At 37.4% G+C, this 27,396-nt stretch overlaps 1 protein-coding gene across 2 annotated transcripts; it reads left to right on the forward strand.

The window, feature by feature from the left end:
- The first annotated feature begins 3,533 nt into the window (after positions 1–3,533).
- Positions 3,534–25,882, forward strand: LOC140155114 (uncharacterized). Of its 2 annotated transcripts, XM_072177818.1 has the most exons (15): positions 3,534–3,669; positions 7,529–7,903; positions 8,170–8,232; positions 8,395–8,660; positions 9,587–9,736; positions 10,549–10,699; positions 11,056–11,222; positions 11,464–11,843; positions 12,367–12,420; positions 12,941–13,065; positions 13,652–16,569; positions 17,039–17,329; positions 17,875–18,012; positions 19,332–19,460; positions 21,193–25,882. In XM_072177818.1, exons 2-15 carry the CDS (start codon positions 7,564–7,566, stop codon positions 21,370–21,372), a joined length of 5,352 nt encoding a protein of 1,783 aa, XP_072033919.1. In that variant the 5' UTR covers positions 3,534–3,669; positions 7,529–7,563; the 3' UTR covers positions 21,373–25,882. The 2 variants fall into 2 exon arrangements, with proteins under 2 accessions (XP_072033919.1, XP_072033920.1); XM_072177819.1 differs by lacking the exon at positions 8,170–8,232.
- The last annotated feature ends 1,514 nt before the right edge of the window (positions 25,883–27,396 follow it).

Genomic DNA, 27,396 nt, shown 5'->3' on the forward strand with positions numbered 1-27,396 from the left:
CTATACTATACTATACTATACTAATACTATACTACACTACGGTATATTATTAGAGATATGAAGTGTTTTATATACTTACGTTTTAAATCAGCAATATAATGTTTTCGCCATTAAAGAGTTCATTCTTCATCAAGGCTAGTAGCAAATGAAATGCATCCAGCTTTGTTGATTCTCAGAATAAAGTCCGCAGCAATTCCAGTAACTCAAATATTTGTGAGGGGGTTAAGGGCAAGTGCTCCGCACGAACATGGTTGTTACGCGCTCTGCCTTTTTTGGTTACGCCAATGATCATTAGATAACATAATCTTACCTTACCGGTGCGCATGCAGATCTTGATCACGTCTTTATATCCCAATAAGTGAAGTCTTATAAATTAATTCTTGTATTGATTAAAATAAGGCAGCAGTATAAAAGCAAACGTCAAAAGGGTTATAAAATATGCGAACTGCTTCTGTATGACTGGCATGGGAGAACAGCAGGTGAAACTGAAATGCGTCTTAATTGCGTTCGATATTTTTTTTCGACAAAGCAATTAGTTTTGCGCTAATAAGTAATATCAGACCCATTATCGATATGACCCGAACTATTCTCCGATACCATCAGCAAAACAGGAACATTTGATTCATTTGTACTAACCTTTTTATCGCAATTATTATTCAAATGTTATGTTATTGCAGAATAAAATGCAATTTTGTTACATCTTCACTGGTTAATGCCATGGAAAACGCATTGGATCATAATGGTCGGAGCTGATTGGCGAGTCTTATAGCCTACATGTACAATAGCTTACAATTGCATAAAGTGAACATGGCTTTTAGCATCCTCTTTTCTTTTTGGAGAAATGAGTAGAGAGAGTATGGTTGGATAGATTTCCACGTAAAAAGCTTATTTCCAGAATTTCAAGCTGATTCGGACATTGCATTTGCAAGTTACGCATAGCGCCGAATATGAGATTGTATTACAACGACCGACCCATAGGCCACTTTGTTGCAATTTCGGGCTGTCGACAGCCGGAAAATACAAAGTTATACAAATAGGACCACACCAAATCTGCAAGGAAGTGTATCATAGGTTTCTGATCACGGTATAAAATCTCACCTTTTTTGGAGTAGGCCTAAATTGTGAGCTGCTGGAGATCAGGGAATCGAGCCATTGGTCACGAAATGTTCCTTTAACATGTTACGGCGTGTGAGTCAATTATGGTGCCGTGCCCTAGTTAGCTCTGGTTTATATATAACTTTATGATCAATCACTCCATTTATGACGCAGTTCTGTTTGATACAAAGCTCAAGATTCGATTGCATTAATGTTCTCTTTTGTTTTCTGTCCCGGTTTTCTGTCTGGTATCGCTTCATGCATTTATATGCCATAATTTTGACCCCGTTGCTATAGCTAACGTTTATATAAAAAAAAAATATCGACCGTATCATAGTGACGTTAGTCGTTAAACGTTGAAAGCAATACGGACTTTTGAACTGGCTAATGGAACTTTTTTTCAATTCAACAAAAACTTCAAATATATTAAATGATACGGATACAATTGTCTAAATCATTACAGCTAGAGTGTCCCAAAAAGACTTTACGAATGTCAAAATTATTGTAGAACCAACCAGGATGTGCGCTCAATGGATCAAACCATTTTCCATTTTTATATCAAAAACCAGAACATTTTTGTAAGATATGCATTATACTGTAGTGTAGGCCATGCATTTTCTTCAAATGCCATTCAACATTTCGAATGTGATTGTTTTTGAGTTATTATTTAATGTAGAGAACTTACATTTTCGTTTTATTTCTGGCTTGCATTGCTATCAGATCATTTTTATGCACATTTCTGAGTGACAATCGAATCATAAAAATCACAGACTTGGAACAAAGTCTTGAGTGTATGCCGATATTTTGCTCTAATTTCTACTTTTTGGTGTTACTTTAATCAAATGGTTTGTTATAAGCTTAATGGAATATGTCTTTCCCAAAAATTAGAATGCATAAACTGAAATTAGTGTTAGTACAAGTCTTTGGGGTTGATTGTCACAACATTTACCACGAAAAACACCCTGAAAACGCATTTGGCCCTTATTTCTGAACATTGGCCAAATATTAAAATTGGACTTTTATTGCTAGTTAGGACTAACTAAAGGATTAGGTATTACTTATTTAAATATTATATGAATATATATGAATATTAATATATGAGTTATGGTATAGAACACTTACCACGTTAGTTGAGCCAGGGATATGAGACGAGCCAATCCATGTCAACTCCAGGGATGTGCACCGCAGCACCTCTTCAATTTCTTTCTTTTTCTGTGTGGTGGTAGATATTGATGAGAAAGTAAAATCCTGAAAATTTGAGCTACATACGCCATTTCGTTTTCCCGTGGCATCAATTTGGAATTTAGAGGGAGGGGTCAGCGTAAAAAATGTGTCGCAACGCGAAAGACGATGTTTGGAGGTCCATATATATGTATTAAGGGGAACCCCCTACAACTTTGAAAAGTATGTATCCTGGGGTACTATTTTGTGTAGAATTCAAATATGGCATCAGAAAACTCCTTTACTTTAAAAGATATAGGGCCCTCAAAACGCAACTTCGTCCAGGACCAACTTCGGGGGGGTCAGAACTCCAAAAGTAAAAATAATTTACTGTCCATTTGTTTGCCAGTCAGAGCCCTTTGGTAGGACATTACTCTTATCCCATATTGAGTCTGTTAGAATACTTTTAGCTGAGATATTACCCATGCAAAACCCCAATTGTAGGCCTACATTTTTTTTACATTTTGATCCCCCCTCAAAACCCGCGATGACATTTTGCCTCACCATCAACTTCAGGTATGTTGAAAATATGTTCTTGGACAACATTTCTGAGAGTAATACAAATTTTATGACAAATTATTAAAATTTGATATTTTTCACATTTTTGATACAACAGTCCTCGAAGTAAATTTTATAAATCTAATGACATTTTTAAAGTGTATGTAGCTGGGAGGAAAATTTTGACTTTTCATATTGAAGATATGGATTTTTTCCCCAAATGACCAAATTTTTTTTGGTGTTTTGGGAAAAAAATTCATATCTTCAATATGAAAGGTCAAAATTTTCAATTGATCGTCGGCTTTTCATCCCACCTACATACACTATAAGTATATAGGCCTATCATCAGATTTATAAAGTTTACTTCGAGTATGCCCTACTGCACAGAGCCTGGAGAGTAGGCCTACTGTTAAATATCAAAAATATAAATTTGTAATCACTTTGCCTAAAATGTGTATTAGGCCTACATTGTGAATTTCAAAAACATCAAAATTATTTGATATCAGAAGGACATTCTTCGTATTCAGAATGCAATTCGATATGTCTGATGTCCCACAATAAATACTGTCCAAACGTTCATACCCCACAGATGAGCGCTTCTATGATCTCCATCTCATTTGATTTCTTAGCTTCTAAAATAGAAACTATCGCCGTATGCGGTTTCAACTATTTTGCATGCAGCAAAATGTGCAAGCAATGCATTGTGGGTTGGTAATTATTCAAGATGGCGCATCCCTGTCGGCGAAGATCCAGACGAATGTGACAGAAAATGTCCTTGTTTTACACGTTTATTACCATCAAAATTGATTTAAAATTAAAACTGAAGTAACTTGAATGGTTGCTTTATCGTAAAAGGTTAGTTGATTGTATTTTGTTGTCTGTGACATGTGGAATAATGAAATTCTTTGTGTAGGCCAGTCAAGGTGAGTTTTTGCCGGTACGTATGGGCAATTAACCTTTCAAGACAATCGAGTCGCGCGATTACTCTATTAACTGTAGTGTTGCTTTCTACGGACAGTCGTAGGTAGCTGTCAATAAAATCATGTATTTTATCGAGAAAATATCACAGTGGTGTTAATGGTACATTTTGGGTTTTGTTTCTGCAATGTTATGAGTAAAACTTTTGGTCAGAAAATGATAAATGATCACTGTCATTTTACTGCTCGACTGTAACAGTGATCATGATAATCTTTTTGATGTTGATAATTTGATTTGTGAATTGTGAACTAAAAACTCTTTTTACCGTCCATGTTTACGTTCTGACTAATACTCAAGAACTCTTGCTTCAAATTACTTTGCTGTTGTTTTTCGGTCAGACACTAGACAGCGTTGACATTTTTTTAGGTATCCCAGGCAAACCTTAGTTAACACATTTGCTAGTCAGCGAAATTCGCCGAGACTGGGGCCCAAACACAATGCATATTTACATAGAAATTTGAATTTTTTTTTTCGAGAACAGGTCGGTGAAGGAAACCTACATAAATATGTTTTTTATACTTCACTTGAACAAAATATATGATTTTTTATGGTGATAATCAAGTTGCACATGGAATTTTAGAGAGATTTTGATAGCAGTTCCATTAAAAAAGCTGCTATCGACATGAGATTAAGATCTAGAAACACCCCTAAATGCCGTTTTGGGGAATTTTGTTAGCAGAATCTTTTTGATGAAAGTCAATCTTTGACAAGATGTAACTTTGTTACGGAAAGTGCTATGACAAAAATGTTTTCAGTTTTGGCTTTCTTTACTCAAGGGCTTTAATTTGATATGTAAAATGATGCAATTTGATGGCAAATTTGAATTCACCTAGCATACCTAATTTTTTGCAACATGATGTTGAAATTTGGATTCTCTTAGTCTTGGTTGGGCTGACGTCACAAAGAGGGAATAGCCTTGTAAAACCAGTGTGCACATGTGCAGTTCCCTTTTTTCGAGCTGGTTGCTCTGTGCGCGCTTGTGCAAAGGGGACGAAGGGGACAATGTTCCCAGATGGCCGGCCGAGTGAATGAAAGTTATAAATATTTCGATGAGTCTGTATTTTTTGAGTCGAAAGTTGTCTATTTTGAACTGTCTAAAATTTTGTTGAAGTGCTATTTTAGCAACATTTTTGATGCGATTCGCTGATTGCCTGTCGTGACAATACACGGTGTCATGCCAAGTTCAGCCAGTCCGACTAGATTTTGAATGCAATGGTCTCTAGCAATGTCTAGCCTTAAATGTGAAGCTATATTTTAGCCCAGGATTTTAGCGCTATGTGCTCCTAAGTGTCAGAAAGTGCACAAAACACTTCCCATTCAAACATGTGGGAGACTGAAAGTAAAGTGCCCAGTCACAATTTAGGTTTGAGATTGCAAGTCCGTCACTCAATACAATCTCTCAGCAATTTGAGACTTCAAAAAATGGATTTATGTTTGGACGTTAATTTGGGCCATTTATTACATGCAGTAAATGTAAACAATGTAAAAAAAATAAGTGCCCCCCCCAAAAAACTTTGTTAAGCGCCCTGGCCGGTTAATGGAACGAATATGGTGCATGCGACTATTAAGAATAACGATAATAAGCATCAGTAATTTGATCTTGTGCGCTAGCTTGTAAAGTTTGATTGTAAAATGTTCCAGTGTACGATGTGTGACTTTCTTCGTTTCATTTCTGATTGTTCACTTTGTTGCAACTTGCATTGCATCTTGTTTTCTTTGCATAATTTTATCCTATACCCTGTGTGGGCAAGTCATACTTCATCTCATACTTCAGTATGACTTGCCCTGAACGTCCATATATGTTCAAAAGAGACGGATACATTGCATGAGAGCCTGCCAATTTAAGCTTCCTATAATATCAATTGCAATAAACATACAAAGTCACAAACTTACAAACTTCAATATGCACTTCAAATACAGCAGACCAGCTGTTAATTATTACCGGTACCGATCCTGTAGAATAACTTACATAATCGTCCATTTCATGGAATCCCGTTGCTCAGAATTGCCAATTTCATTTTTATCTGTCAAATGCGCTGTGGATGTGCTCCATTAAATCACAGGTGTGAAACTGACTTTATACCACTCGCTCGCTTCCGCAGAGAAGCCAGCCTTGTGGCTCTGGGGCATGACGTCATCGTGGACGTATGCAAAATTTCCGACGGTCGTCATATAACCCGTATTGTGATTGGTTGCAAAAGCCATTCTTTTAAAAATTGTAAGCCAATCAATGAACGGGGGCGGCCTTTTACGGTATTAATTAATGTGACTCACCAGTAAAGTACGTCTAACCTGATTGGTTTCCAAACTACTTTGATAATTGCTAAGCCAGTCAGCGTGCTCGATGCAACAACCTCGTAGAGGTTTTCGAGAGGCGAATTCATGTGGTGGTGATCCAGCGATCGAGTATAAATTCAGCTTGACAACTGCTCTCACGTGAGATCGCAGGTGCAATAACAATACATGGACACAATCAGTGACATCTACACAATAGAATAATGAATTATTTATGACATGCATCGGCTGGATTTTACGATCGAGGTAAGGATTTTGGCCTGTCCCTGCGTGAATATCCTTAGTTTTCAGCATCAAAGATACTTGCGATGACCAGTTTTTTGCGGACACTTTGATAACAGGTAACTTTTATAGGTCATAGGGTAGAAACTATAGTTGTACAATTTGTACGAACTTACATTTTGTTATAGGCCTAAAATGTTTACAAAAATATATTGGTCCATATACGTTGTGCTTGTATTCAGTTGTTCGACGTATAATTTTATCCTACAAGCCTTTGAGAGGGGTACGACAGTCTTTTGCTCTGATTGATGCGAGCGGTTTTGTGTTCCCTACTGTGCTCTGCGCTGACCAATGCTTTGAAATATAATATTCCAATCAGATTATCAGTTTGTTGTCATGCTTGTCATACGAGGAATCAGGCAATCAGATTTCCATGTTTCTGTGCACGCAGCACGCTCTCACAATGTAAATAAGTGTTGTTCTTCTCTGCCAGAGACTGAATATAACAAGTTTAAAAAAATTGAAATTAATACCAATATGAAAATGTGACACAATCTGCTCCATGGGGCCAAAGGAGGAGTAGTTGTACAATTTGTACGAACTTACATTTTGTTATAGGCCTAAAATGTTTACAAAAATATATTGGTCCATACGTTGTGCTTGTATTCAGTTGTTCGACGTATAATTTTATCCTACAAGCCTTTGAGAGGGGTACGACAGTCTTTTGCTCTGATTGATGCGAGCGGTTTTCAGATTATCAGTTTGTTGTCATGCTTATCATACGAGGAATCAGGCAATCAGATTTCCATGTTTCTGTGCACGCAGCACGCTCTCACAATGTAAATAAGTGTTGTTCTTCTCTGCCAGAGACTGAATATAACAAGTTTTTAAAAAATTGAAATTAATACCAATATGAAAATGTGACACAATCTGCTCCATGGGGCCAAAGGAGGCATTTTTGAAAATTGAGTTACTATAATTATTACCTTGTAGTAACATTAGGCTATCATATACTGAAAACACCAAAGGTCTAGCATACTTGGTTCTAAAGTTATAAGGTTTTGTGATGTGTATTGTTTTTTACTCCATATTTTTGCCTTTATCTCAGTTTCAAATTTGCAGCCTTTGGCACCCATGGATTAGATCATGTCACAAATATACTTGCTTTGCTTTTTTTATAATAAATTTATTACTACAATTATATTTTTAATGCATCTAGTTGAATGATCTGCAATCGGTGTATGGCCCAAAACCATGGCTGATGCTGAACAAGGACCTAATCATCTCCAGCAGACAGAGCATGCAAACAACCATGCTGCAGCAGGGGATAATGACACACAACTCAAGGCACCAGCTGCTACTGAGGAGATGCCTTCAGTACACATCAGCAACTCCAAGAACCTGAAGCTATCTGATGGTGAAGACACTACACAAGACTCATCACAGGAAGATGAAGACAATGTACCTGGTGACAAGAAGGAAGATGATGTACCACCAGAACAAGGAGGTGTAGATGTTAAAGATGCAAAAGTTGAAGAAATGGAACAAGGAGAAATAGATGAGGAGGAAGGAGATGAAGAAAGTGAGGAGGAAGGTAGGATAAAAATTGTGATAAACCTGATCATTTTATATAACAAAGTGTTTATTATGTAATATCAGATGAATGTTATTAAGTACGGTAGCACCTTAGCATTGGAATAAGCTGCAAAATACCAACATACATAAGTTCCAATATTTAAATGTTTTTACTTTGACTTTCATATTAACTATAACCAACTTGTAATCAGATGTAGTACCACGTTCATGATGGGTTTAATTTAACCTATATATCTGACATGGCATGATTTTGTCTATTCATAGATGAAGAAGGGAGTGAGGAGGAAGATGATGAATCTGGAGAGGGTGAAGAGGAGGATATCCAAGGTAAACAAAGTAAAACTTTGTGCAAAAATCACATAGTAATATAAAATAAGTTTCTATCACAACCTAAAAAAGGGCTCCAGAATGTGTCATTTATGTGACCACCCAATGGACATTATTTAATATAATGCAAACTGATTCAACAATTTTGTCTTTATTATTTAGATGGAGAAGAGGTTGCGACTGGTGATGAAGAGGATGAGGATGACGAGGAGGGGGAAGATGACGATGGAGAAGGAGAAGATTCAGAAGGGGATGACAACGAAGTGGAAGGAGAACAGTCTAGTATGGCCGAAGAGACGGACATGGTAGATGACTCGGAAACAGAGAAGTGCCCAGTTTGCCTCTGTCCGTTTACGGATCAAGATGTTGGAACACCGGAAAGTTGTGACCATACTTTCTGCTTGGAATGTATTCTGGAATGGTCAAAGGTAATCAGATTTATCTATTTTGATTAACCCTAACCGCCTAAGGGCTTTTTGGCGACGGGAAGGGAAAGAAGGAAAGAATAAAGAGAGAAAAGAAAGAAAGAAGTTGTTTGCTCTGGGTGGGATTCAAACCCGAGACCCCTCGCATGCCAAGCACTCGGTCGGCGACACTTTGCCACGGGTCTTGGGCTTCGCTGGCCAGCGAAACCGTGCCTATATATCACTTAGGGCGATTGCGTCATCACACCACGTGGGATGCACGCATCTAAAAGCGCATATATCAAGTAGTATTTTGTAGTATACAGGAGGGTTAGGGTTAAGGAAGCCTATACTGAGTTTCGATAGTGGTAACCTAACCCTAACCGCCTAAGGGCTTTTTAGCGACGGGAAGGGAAAGAAGGAAAGAATAAAGAGAGAAAAGAAAGAAAGAAGTTGTTTGCTCTGGGTGGGATTCGAACCCGAGACCCCTCGCATGCCAAGCACTCGGTCGGCGACACTTTGCCACGGTCTTGGGCTTCGCTGGCCAGCGAAACCGTGCCTATATATCACTTAGGGCGATTGCGTCATCACACCACGTGGGATGCACGCACGAACAGCGCATATATCAAGTAGTATTTTGTAGTATACAGGAGGGTTAGGGTTAAGAAACCTTTTAGTTGTAAATTATTTTAATGGAGGCAATTCAATAATTTATATCATACTGGGTGTTCCTCATAGAAATAAAAGTTTTCAGGTACAGCACAAAATGTGATACATGCTATGTGCTGCCTTATAACTATACTACTAGTTTCAGTTCTCTACACTGTCTAGGTAAAACTTGATCCACATGATTTATTTGTTGAAATATTGTCAGTTTGTAGAAGAAGAATAGAATGAAACTGATGACTTTCATGCTAAAACTGGTGAGATGTTATTCATTATAATTTCAGATGGTGAATACTTGTCCTGTTGATCGTAGCATATTCCGCGCCATTCTAGTAAGACATTGTGTTGGTGGGGAAGTGGTGAAACATATAGATGTGGATGAACCAAAAACGGCATTTGATGTCCAGGAAGAGGAGGATCCTACATACTGTGAGGTAAACACCGAGTGACACTATCAGCCATAAAGGGCTATTCCAGTTGAAATCCATACACTTTATATGGAAGACTTAACCTTAATCTTCCATGCAGGGAGTGTGAATATCAAATGGGTTACCTCAATGGATGACTCCATTTGAAATCTACACCCCTGTGTAGAAAGTTAAGGTTATGTCTTCCATAGGGGGTGTATGGATTTCAACTGGAATAGCCCAATGGTCTCATTTCCAGTGGCATAGTTCATTCACCTTCATACCTGACCTCAATATAGGTATTCGGTTCGAATGATGTTCATAAACCAGAAATATGTTTAATTTGTATAGAATAAAGCCACCGTCTGTTATTTAACCGAGTTGAAATTAACTGCGGGTATTATCACTGAGTGAGCATTGAAAGTATGTGTTAATAATTTGTGATTAAAATCATCTCCTGGCCTTTCTGCCACCATAAGTTAACTTCTGAGAAGATGTATTTTCCAGCGGCAAAAGCAAGTTGTGTGACAGTGATTGATGTAGCTAAAACATGCTTCAATTAGAACCAATGTATATATACATGTACTGGATTGTGAAACATCCTTCTAAGATGTTATGTCTCATATGGGAACTTGTATTGCAACTAAGATAATAGAATTTTTTGTCAGTTGAAAATCATTGTCCTAAAGATGCAAAAGTTCAGAGTTGTATTGTATGTGAAAAATTTAAGTCTGATTTTATAACCAGCAACAAAATAATTTTATATATGCTTTCAGCAGAATAGAAAGAGATCATTAAATCACGATGTTTGTCTTTGTTCTTCCTATGTAATGATATAGGTTTGCGGACGATGTGACAGAGAAGATCGCTTGCTACTGTGTGATGGATGTGATGCAGGATATCATTGTGAATGTCTTAACCCTCCATTGGACCATATCCCTGTTGAGGAGTGGTTCTGTCCAGAATGTGTAGCCCGCAATCGGCACCATGGTGAGCAGAGAGAAAGTTAAACCCTTAGTACAGTATGCTTTAATTTAGGGGTTATCAACCATTTTTACTGGGAGGTGCTAAATTTTAAAACCCAGATAATATGGCGCTCAAGATGATTTGGCTGTGTTCCTGGTTTTGTTGTTCTTCTCAATGTTATGTTGCTACAGCACATGTGCTACTTCATTTGTTGCCAAATGCACTAAAGTGTCAAATTATATATGGGTCCGTACAGGTAGCCCTGAATTAATAAACTATAATTGATGATGGAGTTAAACAATGGAGTAAATGTCATGGCTCTCAAATTGTTATAATTGTGTTGGTTACATTTGCAAGCTTGTGTTGTGTGTTTTGTGTAGATACCGTTGAGGTTGAGGCTGGAGACGAGAGTGAAGACGAGTGGACCACCATTGAACACAGGCCAAATGTTGTACGTGCTATTGCTCGCACCAGGGTCAGTGAGCATGTCCGTGCTGTAATTAGCAGGGCACGTGCTCAGCGTCTTATCGAGGAGGAAGCAGCACGGGTAAGGTTTCTGTGTACTGTACAAAATACTTGAATAAAATGCTAAATTGAATAAGGTAGTCAGTGACAATGCGGAATTGGAATTGGGGCTAATTCACCCATTTATTGCATGGAAGTGATATAAAGTTTGCAATTTAGCTAGTATAATTAGGATTTTATTAAAGCAGGTCTCCTATTAAAGGTCAAAATGAGACAAAATGTGTAACTGTAATTTTATGCCTCTTTTTAATATCACTATGTAGCCGAGCACTTCAAAACGCCCTCGCACAACCACCCCAAAACGCAAGAAGACAACTAAAAGGAAAACCAAAGGGAAGAGGAAACGAAAGACAACCAAATCACCGAAAGGAAAAGGAAAGAGAAGACGCAAAAAGAAGACGGTACGAAGGAAGACAGGCGCTTCAAAGCGCCGGCCTGGTGGAGTGCGAACTGTTAAGAGGACACCGAGCACAACACGAGGGCGCATTGCTAAGAGTTTGCAATTAGTGAAGCCCCGATCAGGAAGTATGATGCCTGATCAGAAGATTGTTGTTGTAAAGAAGAGTAGAATGGATTACAGACTAAGTGAAATAGGTGCCGCTAAACTGAGCATCACCGGCAGTAATGCGCTGTTTGAACCAAGGTATGAATGCATATCAAACATTTTCTACTTGTAGTTTGAAACTCACAATGGTATGTGCATCATTTGTTGAAAATCGTTATTGCAAAAGTGTTCCACTCGGAACAATTCTGTGCTTTGTATGTGTACCAAAATCAAAGGTAGATGATATACTTTTGTTACTTTAGCGCGACAACTTTTTTGTTTAATGTACACCAGCGTGTGCAACTTAGTGTACGTGAAGTGAATCCAACCATGCCAACGCACTCGTGATTAGTTAGTACTGTATCCAAGGTTGTTTGTTCGCTTATAGTTTGAAATATGCAAAATATCACGGTTGGATTGAATGCAGCTGTTGAAACCTGTGTTCATTTAATTGAAATTCCTTGTAAAGTGTTGTTTTTTTGTTTTTGGTGTACTGTCTGTTTAATGCCATTGCTCCAGTAGTCAAATTGTACCAGTTGTTTTTCGCATAATGTATAGTATGCACACCTCATATTGTATTACATAATAAGTACATTTTGACTTTATTTTTTGTCTTTCATAGTGACGACAATGTGTATGCACAAAGCTCAAAGACTGCTGAACCTGTCATCACAAAGTAAGTTGTTAATGCTCTGTGCACTGGCCATAGGCTTCAACATGAAAATGTCCAAGTTTTCAGATATTTTCTTAAAATATCAAGCACTATCTCAAGAACCACTTAACTGTTTTTCATGCTGATTCTAAATATGGTCATGAAAATGGCCAATTCTGAAATTTGGAACTTGTTGTCTGCAGTTGACACCCACGGGTAGAGGGTTAAGATGAGTGTATGATTAGTCTCAATTTCATATGCTTTTTGATGTTAGTTCATTAAAAGATAATGAAATTACAGCTCAATTTTTGCAACACATAAATCCAATGTTTATATTTTCACCCAATTAAAATGAATGTGAAGAAACTAACTGATATATAAGAATATCTATGTTCTTATTATCCTATCAGAATATCTATGTTCTTATTATCCTATCTTTTTAATAAAGGTTTATATTACTTGCTAACACATATTTCAGCTAATGATACTTGTGATCAAGAAAACCAATAATATTACTGATTATGATTAACCACCATTGTTTCAGGCCTGATTCTACTGCTGGTGGTGTGCCTGACCTGCTAGGGAGCATCATGGCTGGGCAGAGTGTATTGCATATGAAGAGCAGTAACATTACAATACACAGAGATGGACACTTGTCCGTTAACGAAGGTAAGTTATAATTGCAACTTTGAATACAGGAATGAATTAAGATATGGTTTAACGAATGGAAGTCAAAAAAAGATTGCCTGAATGTATGATGGCTAGATTGTGGGAATGTATGCCACTTGTCAAATATGATTAGTGTCTGAAGGTTGGTTTTGGAGGATAAAACCCAATAGTTTTGTGCAAAATCATCCCATTTTTGGGGATTTGCAGCCCACATCTCATCAGTCTCTCCCTGCCTCAGGCTCTCTTTGGAGTCTTGACAGCCTGGAAATACCAGCATGACATGATAATGATTACCTGTATACATGGTTCACATAATACTACTCAAAACACAAGTCCATAATTCTATAATTTTTAAGAAGGCTGATTGATATTGTCCAATGGACAATGTAATTCTCACAAGTAGAGTTATTGCATGATTTTGTCCAAGGCAAACATTAAAAAACATTAACAGTGATTTTATGTATAGAAACATATGAAGCAGGGACAGTTCCATCTAACAGTATCAAATGTGAGTGCTAGTACATCATACCAAATCCTAACATCTTCCAGTATACTTAACCATTTTCTTTTATTTCTACACTTTCAGAGGATAAATTCAAAAGTAAACCTAAGAAAAATGCAAGCTCATCCAGCATCACTTCTAAAGATGAAACGGGAAATGCTGATGATAAAGTAGTAGATGGTGACAACTCAAATTCTTGTGGCCAAAATATCATGGAACCTGATATGCATAATGAAGAAAAGGAAGAGGAGGAGGAGGTTGCAAACCAAAGTCCCATGGATCAAGATGGTGGTGAGGAGTCTGATGAATCAGCGAAGGATGAGAATAACGCAGAGGGGTTGGTAATGAATCCAGGTCAAGATGAAGCAGAAAGCGATATTGTGAAGGATAATTTAACTCAGTTAGATAATGCTGTTGATGAGAATGATGACTCTCAGGAAGAACAGGATCCTCTTGAGGATCCAATCAAAAATGTTATCGATGAGGAGGAGACTGTTAACAGTATTGTCACAAATTCCCATAAGGAAGGATCAGAGGGTGTTGAGTTACCTGAAGAGGGTAACATGAATGATAAGTTGATACCATCTGACAATCCATCAAAAGATGATCCTGAGACTAATCCAGGAACTGATTCACAGGATCAGTCCAAGGATGAAACTGGTGATATATCACATCAGGATCAAGGTGAACAAGGTGATCCTAACGACAATGTGTGCAATGTAAACAAAACTGACACTGTAACCCCATCTGATTCACTGGGGAAAGAAGACAGTGTGTCAAATGAAGATGATATCAAAGACGGTGCTGATAACAATATAGATAACAAACATCATGATGATAAGGAGGAGGAGGAGGCGGACAAATCTGATGTTGATGAGGGCACAATAGAAGCAGAAAGAGATGCAGCCATCGATGGGATTGGTGAAAAAGCAGAAGATATTGAAGTAATAAAAGTTGTGAAAGGTGAAAGAACTGTTACAAGAAAAACAGAAGCTGGAGAAATTGAAATTCTTAGAGTTGACATTGTTAATAAACCAAAAAGGAAAGACAGGAAAGGGGAAAGGAAGAGACATGGTTCAAGTAGTAGTTTTGATTCACAATCGGAAGAGGAAGGAGCTATTCCTGAACGAAAGAAAGGAAAAGAACGCAGTAAAAAGAAAAAGAAAGACTCGAAACATCATCACAGTAAAGATGGAGAGGTAAAAGGAAAGAAAACAGGTGATTCTTCAGCTGAAGAAGGAGAAGTGAAAAGTGATGATGAGGGACATGGAGGGAAGAAAAAGAAGAAGCGTAGAAAGAAGAAAAAGAACAAAGACACTAGAAATGTTATTGTCGATCCAAACAATCCCAAAATACTTCCCGACTTGTCCAAAGGCCAGAAAAGCAAGATGGATGGCAAAAAATCGGACTCTGATGGTGGTAAATCAAGGGATCGTGGTAACTATGGTGATTTACGGCAAGTTATTCAAGTCAAGCGTGATTCTCATCCAGATGAGGAAGCTGTGAGAAGATATGAAGCATATTGGAATGAATTTGGCAAAAGGAGAGGAGATGAACGACGAGTTGAAGATTCAAGTCAGTGGGAGCAACTTTATTCCTTTGGTGCATTTACCTTTGGAGAGGGCAAGCAGTGGGAGAATTTCACAGTACAACGAGATAGATCACCAATTTATGATAGAAGGAAAGAAAAAGAAGGGGTTGCATCTAAGCGAATTGAATCTAGAAGATCATCGAGAGGAGACAGGAATACTGGACAGAGTAGAGACAGACAGTTTAGGCCAGAAAAGGAAACAATGGCAGAGAGAGCTGTCAGACTAGAGCGTGAGGCAGCAAAAAGAGAACGTCAGCAGCAGGAAACGGCAAGACGAGGGGGACGGGAGCGTCTCACCATGGCTGAAATTGAAGCAAGGCAGCTGATGCATTCAAGGATGGATGAACATATAGAACGTAAATACGGCAAACAGGGTTTCTTGAAAGAGATTAGCAAGAAAGATGTGGATCCTGATAAAGAAAAAGTGTCTGCAAGAGACAAACATGGCAGAGAACAAAGTTACGAGCATGAATCCAAGGATAAAAGTAGAGAAAAGAGTAGACATGACAAGAATCGTGGACGAGAAAGGAAGAGACATGGGAGAGAAGTAAGCCGAAGTAGTAGAAGCCATGATGACTATAGTAGTGACAGGCATCGATCAGAAGATAAGAGATCCTATGATTCCGATATGTCAAGAAGTAGTAGCAGATCTGCGTCTATACCTAGTGATAAAGAACCAGAACCTCCCAAAAAATTGTTGCCTAAAACCAACACTGTGCCAAAGCCTCCAACAAATTTGCCTGGACAAAAACCCACTGGAGAGGTCACAAAGAAGAAGAAGAAAGACAAAGCAAAGGGAAAGAAGGACAAGAAGTCAAAGGAAGCAAAGAAGGCAGCTAAGAAAGCCAAAGGTGCTAAAGCTGGTAAAAAGGACAAAGCTGACACAGTGGCCGCTCAATTTGAACCAGCTGGTGCTGTTAGTACAGCAGCTAAGAGGCCTCCTGAAGCTAATGCTAATGAACAACCACCAGCCAAAAAACAGAAAAAAATCAAAGGCAAGAAGGATAAGAAAAAGAAGAAAGCTGCCAAACTTGCTGCAAAGGCCGGAAAAGTGCCTGCTCCTCGTCCAACTTGTCTTATTCAAGACGATGAGGATCCAGATGTCATTGACCTTACAGGGGAGATAGAAGATAGGAGTCCAACAGTTTCCACGCCACCAACTCCAAAGCCAGCCACACCCACAAAACCACCACCTAAAGATCCTTCCCCGATTGTGTCATCAACAGCTGATATAAGAGGAGATTCACACAATCCATCCAGTACATTATATGATCCATTTGAACCAACAGTATCACCACCCATTTCCTACTCCAATTCTCCATCTCCTGTATCATCTGATGGGATGTTACACACAAGGAAAGGACCCAGCAGCTCAAGGGTGTCTAGAGGAGGTGCTGACAGAGAAAGAGAGGTGAGTCAGTTCTGGATTTAATAAAAAATATTTTCCTTTTTTTTACAGATGGATAAACAGTTAATAAATACATAAATGGTGCAAGATTTTAAAATGGATTTTATGTCACTAAGAGGCCGGTCGAGTGCAGATCCGTCGGAACACGCTTTTCAATACGGAATAAATGCTAACCTCATCGTGACATCATCCAAGCAGCAAAGTTCATTTCCCATTGAAAAAGCGTTATCCGATGGATCTGCAGTCGAATATTCTGCTAAGCTACTGATTTGGTGTGTTCATTTCATAGAAAACACTAATGTCATGAAAGAAGTTTTATCAGTTTAGTGAAATTATTGCGCAAGTTATATCAACACATTCCTATTTACATGGTAGATATTGAAAAGTGTTAACTTAAATCATATGTCCAACTCAAACATCTGTGTGTTGAGGCTGTTTACTAAAGTATAAATGTTCTTTTCTCTTTCTACAGAGCAACAATTCTTCCAAGAGGCCCTACTCTCCTCGCGATGCACCCCATAGCCGTAGATCCCCTCAAGGTAGTCCACCACGTGCTACATCCAGCTCCACTACCAACAGCATAGCCAAATTACTCCCTGCACTATCAAGTCAGACCAACTCGCAGATCAATCAGTTACTTGGTTCCATCAGTAATAACCCTGCATTACAGTCAGTGCTGAGTGCTTCAACTGGTGGTGCACGTGGAACCAGTCTGTCTGGATCACAGAGGTCGCCAAGTGATTCGGAACAGTCATACTCAAAGGTAAGACTAGAGGATAGTTTGCAGAGTAAAATTGCACTGACTATCCAAGACTTGAGCCTGGTCCCCTAGTGTGATGCTCTACCATGGAAGACAAGGGGCAAGGAGATAACACCGATGTATGCATTGTGTTAAAGCCTATATGAGATTTGTTCTCACAAAATGAGCAGAAAGCCATCAGGAAAGAAAAGGAGATATGCTTTTTTGAATATGCCAAAAAAACAATAGGAATTCTTCTTTAAAATATTGAATTTTGAACACCAATTGAGGGAGCAATTATGCAAGTTATATCATTTTAAAGCTTATGATCCAGAGATTATGAATTTTACCAGAACTCAAAAATAAAGGTTTGCAGCTTTCTTCTCATTTTGTGGAAACAGGTCTCCATTCCTTTGTATAACCAGACTATACTTTGTTCGATTTGTAATTGGCAAAAGAAATGAGACTTGTAATATCATGTATAAATATAGAATTGCATGCATGCAGTTTGGCGCAGCACCTACGCTAGTTTCGCGTTGATCAATTTGTTCAAACCATTTTCAAAACAGGTTAGTGGGTTAGGACTTGAGTCTCCAGTTCTAGAGGAGCGAAGACCAACTAAAGACTCTGATAACATAGGAGAAGTAACGGAGGAAGATATTGAGTCATCTGCAGTAGATTTGTACAACAAGAACTCCAGGGAAAGGGTAGGTTGGATCACTAAATAGTCACTAAACTTACTAACATACAGGATTCACACAAAAATTATGGTTATCATCCAGGATGCATGCATTCATATCCAGGACATGTTTTTGTGGTACTGGACGCACGAAAAATGAAATCAAGTACCCAAAAGGTGGGTGATGCAACGAAAATTGAAAATTGCACCTGAAACACTTTTAAACTTGTGGATGAAAGACTTACAAATTTATGGAATAAAGACTTACAAATTTATGGATGTTTATTTTCTCTTGATTACTTTCAATACAAATGACAAAATTTCTACATAATGCTCAGCTCAAATTGCATGCAACTGAATCGTGTCAGTAATTTTTGGTCCCCCAAAACAATGTGTTTTTTTGGGTTTATGCATAATAATAGTACTAATAAAAAATACAGATGGTTCACCAACTGGCAAAGTCCCTGCCTCATCTGTTAATGAAGGCCAATCATTCCATGAAGTGCAACTTATGAAACTGCTATGCTACATATTTTTCTCTGTCACATAAATGTGAAGGCATGTTGTATAGTTTTGTGTCAAGTTATTGATTGCATATTTATGAGTATTACCCTAACACTGCCCATGGTTTTTTGCCATTGGATGTTAAGAAGAAACAAAAAAAGGAGAGATGAACAAAGAAGTCACTTGATACCCCCGGGATTTAACCTTGGACCCCTTGAGTGCTAAGCACACAATCACCGACCGGTAGTCACAGGAGTTTTGCTGGCTCAGCCAGCGATTCCGTGCGTATACAGGACTTACGGTGATTGTGTCATGACATCACATAGGATGCATGCATGCGCAGTGCTTATCCTTGTGGTATTTTTTTGGTATTTACAGCTGTTCGGGTTATAGTCCTCAATCTAGGAAAATACATGTTAATGAGCTTGTTTGCATGTTTTGTCTGAAATTCCTTTAATTAATCTACTCTGCAGCCTACATACAATAACTGATTAACTTCTAACTCAGTAGGATTTAACTTAGTAGGATTATAGGTTATGATCCTCTCTTGTGCTGTACAGTGTGTGTTATGTTATTTGCACATTTGTAAATATTAATTACCTTATTTGCATATTCTTTGTATTTACAAAATGATATCCAGTCTGGAAGAAAGCAAACTTATCCACATTATGTAGAAATGTTTTCCCAAAACATCTTAAAAAATGTTTCCCTCCATGTGCCAGATTTTCTTAGAAGGGGATTTCTTTTTCCCCATTAATTATAATATAGTCCTGCTTGTACTAAACACGTAATGAGCGAAATACCTAATTAATATGTTATTTGTATTCCTTGTCTGTTCTGTAGTATTTGAGGAAGTTGCACCATCAAGAACGAGTGGTAGAAGAAGTGAAGCTTGCCATAAAACCACACTACCAAAGAAGGGAAATCAACAAGGATGAATACAAGGAAATTCTCAGAAAATCAGTCAATCAGGTAATGCTACAAACATATATATGTAACACACTTTCAATAAACAGGTAACTATCAGTATGAGGGGACGGGGGCTCCAAGAGCATGATCCCCTGGTAAAAAATTTCAAAATTACGGATGATCAGTCAATTTTTGAATATTATCAACCAGTAATGATGGCCTAGTAGCCCTTATTATAATTTAATTTAAGTCAGAATTAAAAAGATAAGTTTGTGTCTGACGTCATTATCAATCAAATTCCCTACGATCCTTGAGCACATGAAAGGAAGGTCGATTCATCTGGTACTGATCAGAGAAAAGGAATCTCGGAAAGGCAACAAGCAACTTCTCTAGGCATTGTTGTCATGGTGCCTCCAGGAAAGAAAGTTTCCTAATAGAGACATAACTTTTTGAAACACTAAATTACATCAATGTATGACACACAAGTCTAGAGAGTAAGCATACAAATCACAAAATAGAAGTTTGAAGGTCTAGGGCAGGGGTCCGCAAATAGCGGCGCCGTGGCTTCCCGAGTGGCGCGCGGCGCCATTGAATTTAAAAAAAAATCAAACCCTTGGGTCAAACTTTGCAGGAATATCTCCAATATTCTATATTTCAACATTAAACAATGCGATTCCCATGTTATCCTTGTAAAGACAGGCTAAAATAGTACAAAATGTTGCACCAAATGGCGTCATTTGCACCTCAAATTTCAAAAAATCGATAGTTTCACAGGGGGGACACCCCCTCTGACTCCCCCAGCGACTTCGCAGCCATTGAGTGGCGCTTTGCAGTTTTCTTTTATTTCATGTGGCGCTTCAACAAATCCATTTGAGGAAGCCTGGTCTAGGGACTTGAATTAACCCTAGAATGTGTTTATCATTTAGAGATTCAATCATGTTTCACCGTTGTTCATCACCGATTAACAATGATGCGTCCGCGTGGTTAACCCTCACAAAGTAAACCACACAGACGCACCGGATGCAAGTTGATGAACAACGTGATGAACAATGGTGAAACATGATTGAATCCCTTTCAACAAAGAAAACAAGCTAAATATCGTCTAATTCTCATGATACCTCCATGGGTGATTTCTTATGTTGATAGCCTATCAGCAATAAAACAAAAGAATGTAATGTTTAGCTGCTACTTAAATAACATTAAGAAAGTGTTTGACGCATAAGTTCCAGTCATGACGAATTTTACGCGCTCATGGGTAACGCGTAGGAGTAACCCTGCATTCGCGTATACGCTACTGAAAAAGTGTGGATTCATCACGCATTAACAACGCTTGACTCCTGTACAAAGGAATTGGAAGAGTTGTGGAATCTCATTTCATTACCATTAATTGCAGGACCTGTTCTTTAGGGAACAAACCAAAAGATCGATGACGTCCTATATATAAACGAAACTAGTTTCGTTTAGAGGGGAGGGGGTAAAAATACTTGATTAAGTTTGTACTAAAACATTGGTCTGAAGAATGTGTCATTATTATTATTATTATGTTAAAATTTTCAACATTTCATTATTACGTTTCTGGCAGGGAGGGAGGGCTCGGCTGAGAAACGAAACTAGTTACGTTTATAGGACGTCATCAATCTTTTGGTTTGTTCCCTTAAATACTCACTCCTCTGGGGAAACAGATGCAAGTGTGAAGTTGGGTGCAGGCATTTTTTTTTTTTTCAGCTGTTGGAAAGACCTAAATTGTAATGTACTTATTCTTCCTTTCGTTGTTCTTTTTGTTTCTTAAAACCAGGTATGCCACAGCAAGAGCGGCGAGATTAATCCGGTAAAGATCCGCAATCTGATAGAAGGGTATGTGAAGAAGGCACAGACCAAGCGTAAAATAGGCACCACCATGAAACCCCTCATCATCACCAGCGACAAAAGCAGAAGTTCATCAAAACGTGTGGTTCTTAATAAACTCATTTTATAATACAAGTATTTTTGCTAGATTATCCAATAAATTATCCGCAAGATCCGCAATCTGATAGAAGGGTATGTGAAGAAGGCACAGACCAAGCGTAAAATAGGCACCACCATGAAACCCCTCATCATCACCAGCGACAAAAGCAGAAGTTCATCAAAACGTGTGGTTCTTAATAAACTCATTTTATAATACAAGTATTTTTGCTAGATTATCCAATAAATTAATTAGTAATGTGTGAACATTTGAGCTCATCTTTATTGAGGAGAGTTGTATGGGAGGGGGAAGTATTTCATAAATGGTTTGCAAGGAATTGTTAACTGATTGATTTGGACATTGAAAATAGTATTTGATTAGATATTTAACTTTGTGGTAATTAATCATGTTCTGATATTATTGTTCTATTTTCAACTCAAAATTTTTCATACTCGTATTCAGAAAAATGCATTTGGTGTAATATTAATGATCTCATGAGTTCTTGCCAAATGTTATGATTAAGAAAATTACCTTTATAATGTTTCCATATTAGGATGAGCTTAAAATGGCCAGCAAATATCTTCAGCAATTTGTTGAAAGAAGATGAGTATGGTATGAAAATTGCTTGATCAGCTGATGAGTTGCTGACCTGATTGAACCAGCCAATCAGAACCTTTGCCTGTGGTTGTTAATACATGAACGGTATGCAAATATTGCTTGATCAGCCAACCTGATTCATCCAGCCAATCGGAGCCTCACTTCTCTTTGAACCATGCAGATACTGCATGGATCAGCAATTATTGGTGATCAACTCGTATGTGAGCCTCGCACATGTATTTGAGGTATCGTCAACATGTTTCTAGGAGCCTATCAAGACTTGCTGACTCCTGTACAATTATTGATATTAAAAATATGCAAACAAATACTGGAGCAAATTTTGACGATATCTCAACAAAAAAAAACACCTGAATGGTCTCACCATTTGTAATTGTATGATTAATATACTTCTAGCCAAATCCAGAGGTGAAGTTTTGGTATCACAAGTAATCAGATTCTGAAGTTACATGTACTCATTGTAAGTTTAAAAAGATAAGATTACTTAAGATTGCATGTCAGTCGTAAGAGTGATATTGGTTTTGCCACTTATATTACCAGATTCCTGTTGCTGCCGACCTAGAGGTACACTGCTGCCCAGCTACTTTATGGCTACTCTAAACAGTGCAATACCAATCCAGTACTCTAGAGTACCCTCACAGGCATGCAGGTACTTGTGAATACCAGTGAAGTGGTACCTCTGTGGGAAGCAGCAATAGGAATCTGGTAGTGTAGAAGTCATAAAGTGTGTGAAATGAACCCCTGGTATGATTTAAGTGAAGAATTTGTGATATTTTTGGCAATTTAGTAAGTTAATTTGTGTTATGTTAATATATATACCTAATTATTGGAACATAATTCATAAGATTTTGATTCAAGTATTTATTGATTGTATAACTTCTTTGCAATACCATGCACTGCAGTAGTCCTGTGTCACATAGGTGATAGCAGTGGTACACTGTATTATAATCAAAATATGTAATTCTTGATCATCTGATCCCACTCGGTATGCTTAGATATCTGCATGCAAGACAATGACCATATACTTAAAGCATTACCATTTAATAACTGACCAATCATGGTCTTCGACTGCGTTAGGCAAGGGTAGGTCGCAATTGTGTTATTCCACGAAAAAAGTGCGCTTGATGCAGTACGTAGTAGGTCTGTGCTCTCATGGTCAAGAATTAAATGTTGATTATAGTATGTATCAATTTGAACTTGGTCAAACCTCTGTTGTGACTGAGTCCTTCACATAACCTGGCAGTGCAAGAATGGTGTAGGCTGAGTGTTAAATGAATTGATAAAAGTACAGATTGTTGATATTATCAATGCTGTGTGATGTATAGCGGAAACTGATTGTACTTTGATCAGATAAAGTGTAGTTATTGGAACACCTGTCTTCCTCATATCATTGGCATTGACCAGGCAATGGACTTGGTAAATATCAGAAATATGCAATTGAGTCATCACCATTGAGTCATGCTGGTTCTGACTAATCTATTCAGTCATCTCATTTGCATCTTTGTAACATTCCAGCAAACCATAGCTGTTTCTTAGCCAGCATACTGAGCATATAATTGAAAACCGAATTAAAAAGACTAGTTTGCGTCTGGTCTGACGTCATGGCAAAGGCATGACGTGATTGGTTGCCGACTTGAGTAGTACGGCATTTTTGGTGTAGTTGACAGGGCCTCATACGCAAACTAGTCTTTTTAATTCGGTCTCGAATTACAGTATGCGTAATTAACAAACATTGATTAAGCCACAATTGGGGCTTTAATCTCAAATGAAATGGTGTGTGAATCACAATATTGATTGGTGTTGTTTATGAAATCAACTCGGAATCAGGATAAAGATGGAAACTGATGAACAGGTCGTTGAAATTGTCATTCAGTATACATTGAGAGATATCCGTCTTCAGGAAATGTCCTGATTTCATTTTAAAAAAGTTCGCCTTTTCAATCTTGTCCAAAAAGCACCAACTAACCGGTATCTCCCAGGTTGTGTACTTTTGTTCAGTATGCTTTGTAAACAAAGCCAGTCCATAACGATTAGGAACCAGCCGGTTGGACAGTTCCTTGCCCAACTCATTTTTCTCTTGCTATTATATATACGTTCCACAACTGTTTTGAGTAACCTTTATTTTTGTACAGGTATTATTATCATTTGACGGGCTCACCAATTCCACACTACGCAGTTAAGAAGAGATCAATAATACTCAATTCTGTTACCTAGTTCAGACAGTGGTTGAGATCTAATACCCTTTAAACTTGTCCCAACACTCCAATTTATTATGGAATCTATTTTAGGTGAATTATTGGTACTTGCCAAAATGCGACACACAATTTTGAAACATGATTTGGAAATTAAGGTATCATACTAGTTAATGTTAATTGTATGAATTGTAAACTTAAGATATATTGAAAGAAAGCTGTGCAAGGGCTTTCTAAAAAAGTTGGGAAAATGTTTTCCTACTTGCTAAGTCAGAAGGTCCCTAATATTAGTTTATTCTTAGAATAGCAAGATACCCCTCTTGACTTAAGACAGGACTTCGCCAATTAATAATACTTCATATGTTAAGATAATGAACCAGTCCATGAAAGAAATGAAACGTATGCTCTCTTGAAAAGGGGGGTTGATATTTAATACACCAAATATGGTAATAAGCTCAAAACATGAACTCAATATGTTGTGACAAATAATGGACATTGTTGTATATAGCTCAATTATATCAAACTTATTTAAGTATGTCAGTACAATCTGTGTTGTGTACTCCATGTCATGGAGAATGTATATAAATTTATGTAGCTAATAATTATGTCATTTCAAAAGAACATTTCTAGAGAAAGGAAGAAATAATCTTGAGCAGCAGAAAAAAAGTGATGCATGAGTTTTACAGATAGTGACCAGTATTTTGATCGATTAACAAGTTGTTTTTATTTACTTTTTTATTTCATTTTTGGTGCGCATGGCGATGCACATCATTAATATGCATTATCAGCGTTTCCATGTACTTTTGGGACAAAATAAGAAATGGTAAAAATTCTTAGTGTAAGCATCTCATGCCCATGAAGAAAATGGTCACACTTGTTTGTCTACTTCCTGAAAGAGTAGAATTTGTGGACAGGAGTAGTATTATACCAAGCGATTAAGAGTCTCAACAGGTATACCATCGGGGTGAAAAAAGTTGTATGTTATGACTTCAGACCTGCCAACTGTCCCTCATTTTGAGGGACTGGCCTTCATTTGGACCAAAAGTGAAAAAGAGGGACAGTCCTACTTTCTGAAAATTTCAGTGGTGGCAAATTTAAATGTAAGAACAGCAGAAAATGATGCAAATTTCACTTTAAAATTTTGCTACAGCATACTCTTTAGTCTATTGTGATAAATTCAGACCTGCAAAACCACTGAATTCTGAAAGTATTGCACACCTCAAGTCTTTGAATTTGTCAGTACCTGGTTTGTGTACATGCACAAAGGTTTTGGTCTCAATGTCCCTCTTTCTAACTTTGGTAGGTTGGCCAGTCTGTGACTTCATCAGGTCGATAGTGTACTTATTGAACATTTTTTGCTTGTTATGAATCCTCATCGTATCAATAGTATGGCACCATTTCATCTGTATTCTGAAGAATTTCATCTTACAGTATTTTGTGGTAAATGTAAATCATGAGGAAAAATAATTCAAAGTATCACTATGACTATGTGTTTGAAAGTATAGGGGAGGGAGGTGGGATTTTACACCACCAACTCTTGCCCACAGCTTGATGCTTGAATTTTGCCATTATAAACAAATTTGAAAGAGTTTTATGCATGAAGTTAAAGATGGCAACACTGGTGAGTTACCTGCATGAGTACAAAATTTGGCGGATTATGTTTAGGCAATACTGTAGTAGCCAGTAAGTTATCTTTATGATACTGTTCTGTAGAGACCAATAAATATTATACAGTATGCAGGTTTACAGCATGTGTGATTATCTTTGTTCTGTTGTAGTAACACTATAAATCATTGGGTGCATCACATACTGATCTAGTTGATGTAACACAATATTTTTACATACTGAGCTATAACTTTAATACCATGTTAAACAATGTTATTTGAAAGATTGCTTAATTAATTTTCCTGGACGCAGGGTATTTGAATGAAGAAGATGCTTTAAAGTTTGTATCTTCTGAGTAATATTATTAGTTATTAGGTGAAGCGGAGGTATGGTACGGGAAGTTATCGTGCGAGAAGTGTCATACTGGGTGAAGCCGAATTTATCATGCCACTAAGTCATTCTAAATATTGAAATAATTACCTTTTTAAACATTTTAATTGCTGCTAAATAGGAAAAACATTACAAAAAATAGATAACTGTTCCGCGTATTACAGATTGCGTGCATTTTACGCGCCCGGTTTACGTGAATCGCCTTTATACGCGCACCTCGCCATGCACGCGTATCGGGCTTGCGAAATACGCTCTCACTGACTAGATATAAAGCGTAAAATACGCACTCACTGACTAGATACGAAAATATATCATGTTAGCGGTGTCCTTAGTGGTATGATAATGTTTAATATGGTATTAAACTTATTTAATTTATAGCTCTGTATGTGAAACGATTTTGTATGAAACTAAAGCTCTGTAAGTGGTGAGACCGAGGTAATGTGTAGAAAGTTACCATTTATAACCAGGGAGCACACTAGATATAATATGGTTTGTCCAGTTGTTTTGGTAGCATATTGTAACATTCTATAGGTGAGTCAAAATTTCCAAAACCAACATTTTATCACTAGAATGATAGGATTGGTGAAGAATAACTCCATCTTTGGGATATATTATTTGAATATACATCAATATTTGAATACTGTTTTTCAAGAGCATTCATTTGATACATATATTGATATACTTTTATTCAAACTTTGCCTGTAAATGCTTAAAATGTGGTAAATATTACAAAATGGGGCAAAAGTGATGAGTATTCAGAACTTCTTTATAGGGTCTATGTTATGTTATGTCTAGGTTATGTCAAATCAGACCAGTAAAAAAATGCAATTTGCTTTGATAATTTTGGTGTCACTGGACTAGCTTTATTTTTCATTTGACATGTTACAGTTTCACAATTTCAATAAACAATATTATAATAAATAGTCTTCTCCGTATATATGTTACAATTTTACATCTTTTTACATGTTATAATCATCACAAAACGTACAAAAATCGGATACTTCTTAAAACATGGCTTTATATACAAACCACAATATTAGGAACTACGTAGAGCATTTCAATATTACTTTATTTAGTTAATATTTATTTAGTGTTATGCTAGATATGTGTGACTGATTTACTTACTGCGCACATTATTGCCATATTCATAGGTTTAAGTAGAAGGCACAAATAATTATACAGGAAAGATAATCCACCATAAGTATAAGAGCAGGGTTTTTTCTGTTGATGTATCAGTATGTGAAATGCATTCTGT

The sequence above is a fragment of the Amphiura filiformis genome, chromosome 6 (genome assembly GCF_039555335.1).
Source record: "Amphiura filiformis chromosome 6, Afil_fr2py, whole genome shotgun sequence".
In the NCBI taxonomy this organism is placed as follows: domain Eukaryota; kingdom Metazoa; phylum Echinodermata; class Ophiuroidea; order Amphilepidida; family Amphiuridae; genus Amphiura; species Amphiura filiformis.

Coding starts and splice junctions, on each gene's coding strand:
- LOC140155114 (XM_072177818.1), top strand. CDS start 7,564: ATGGCTGATGCTGAACAAGGACCTAATCATCTCCAGCAGACAGAGCAT. Junction 11,844..12,366: donor AATGCGCTGTTTGAACCAAG/GTATGAATGCAT, acceptor TGTCTTTCATAG/TGACGACAATGTGTATGCAC. Junction 13,066..13,651: donor ACACTTGTCCGTTAACGAAG/GTAAGTTATAAT, acceptor CTACACTTTCAG/AGGATAAATTCAAAAGTAAA.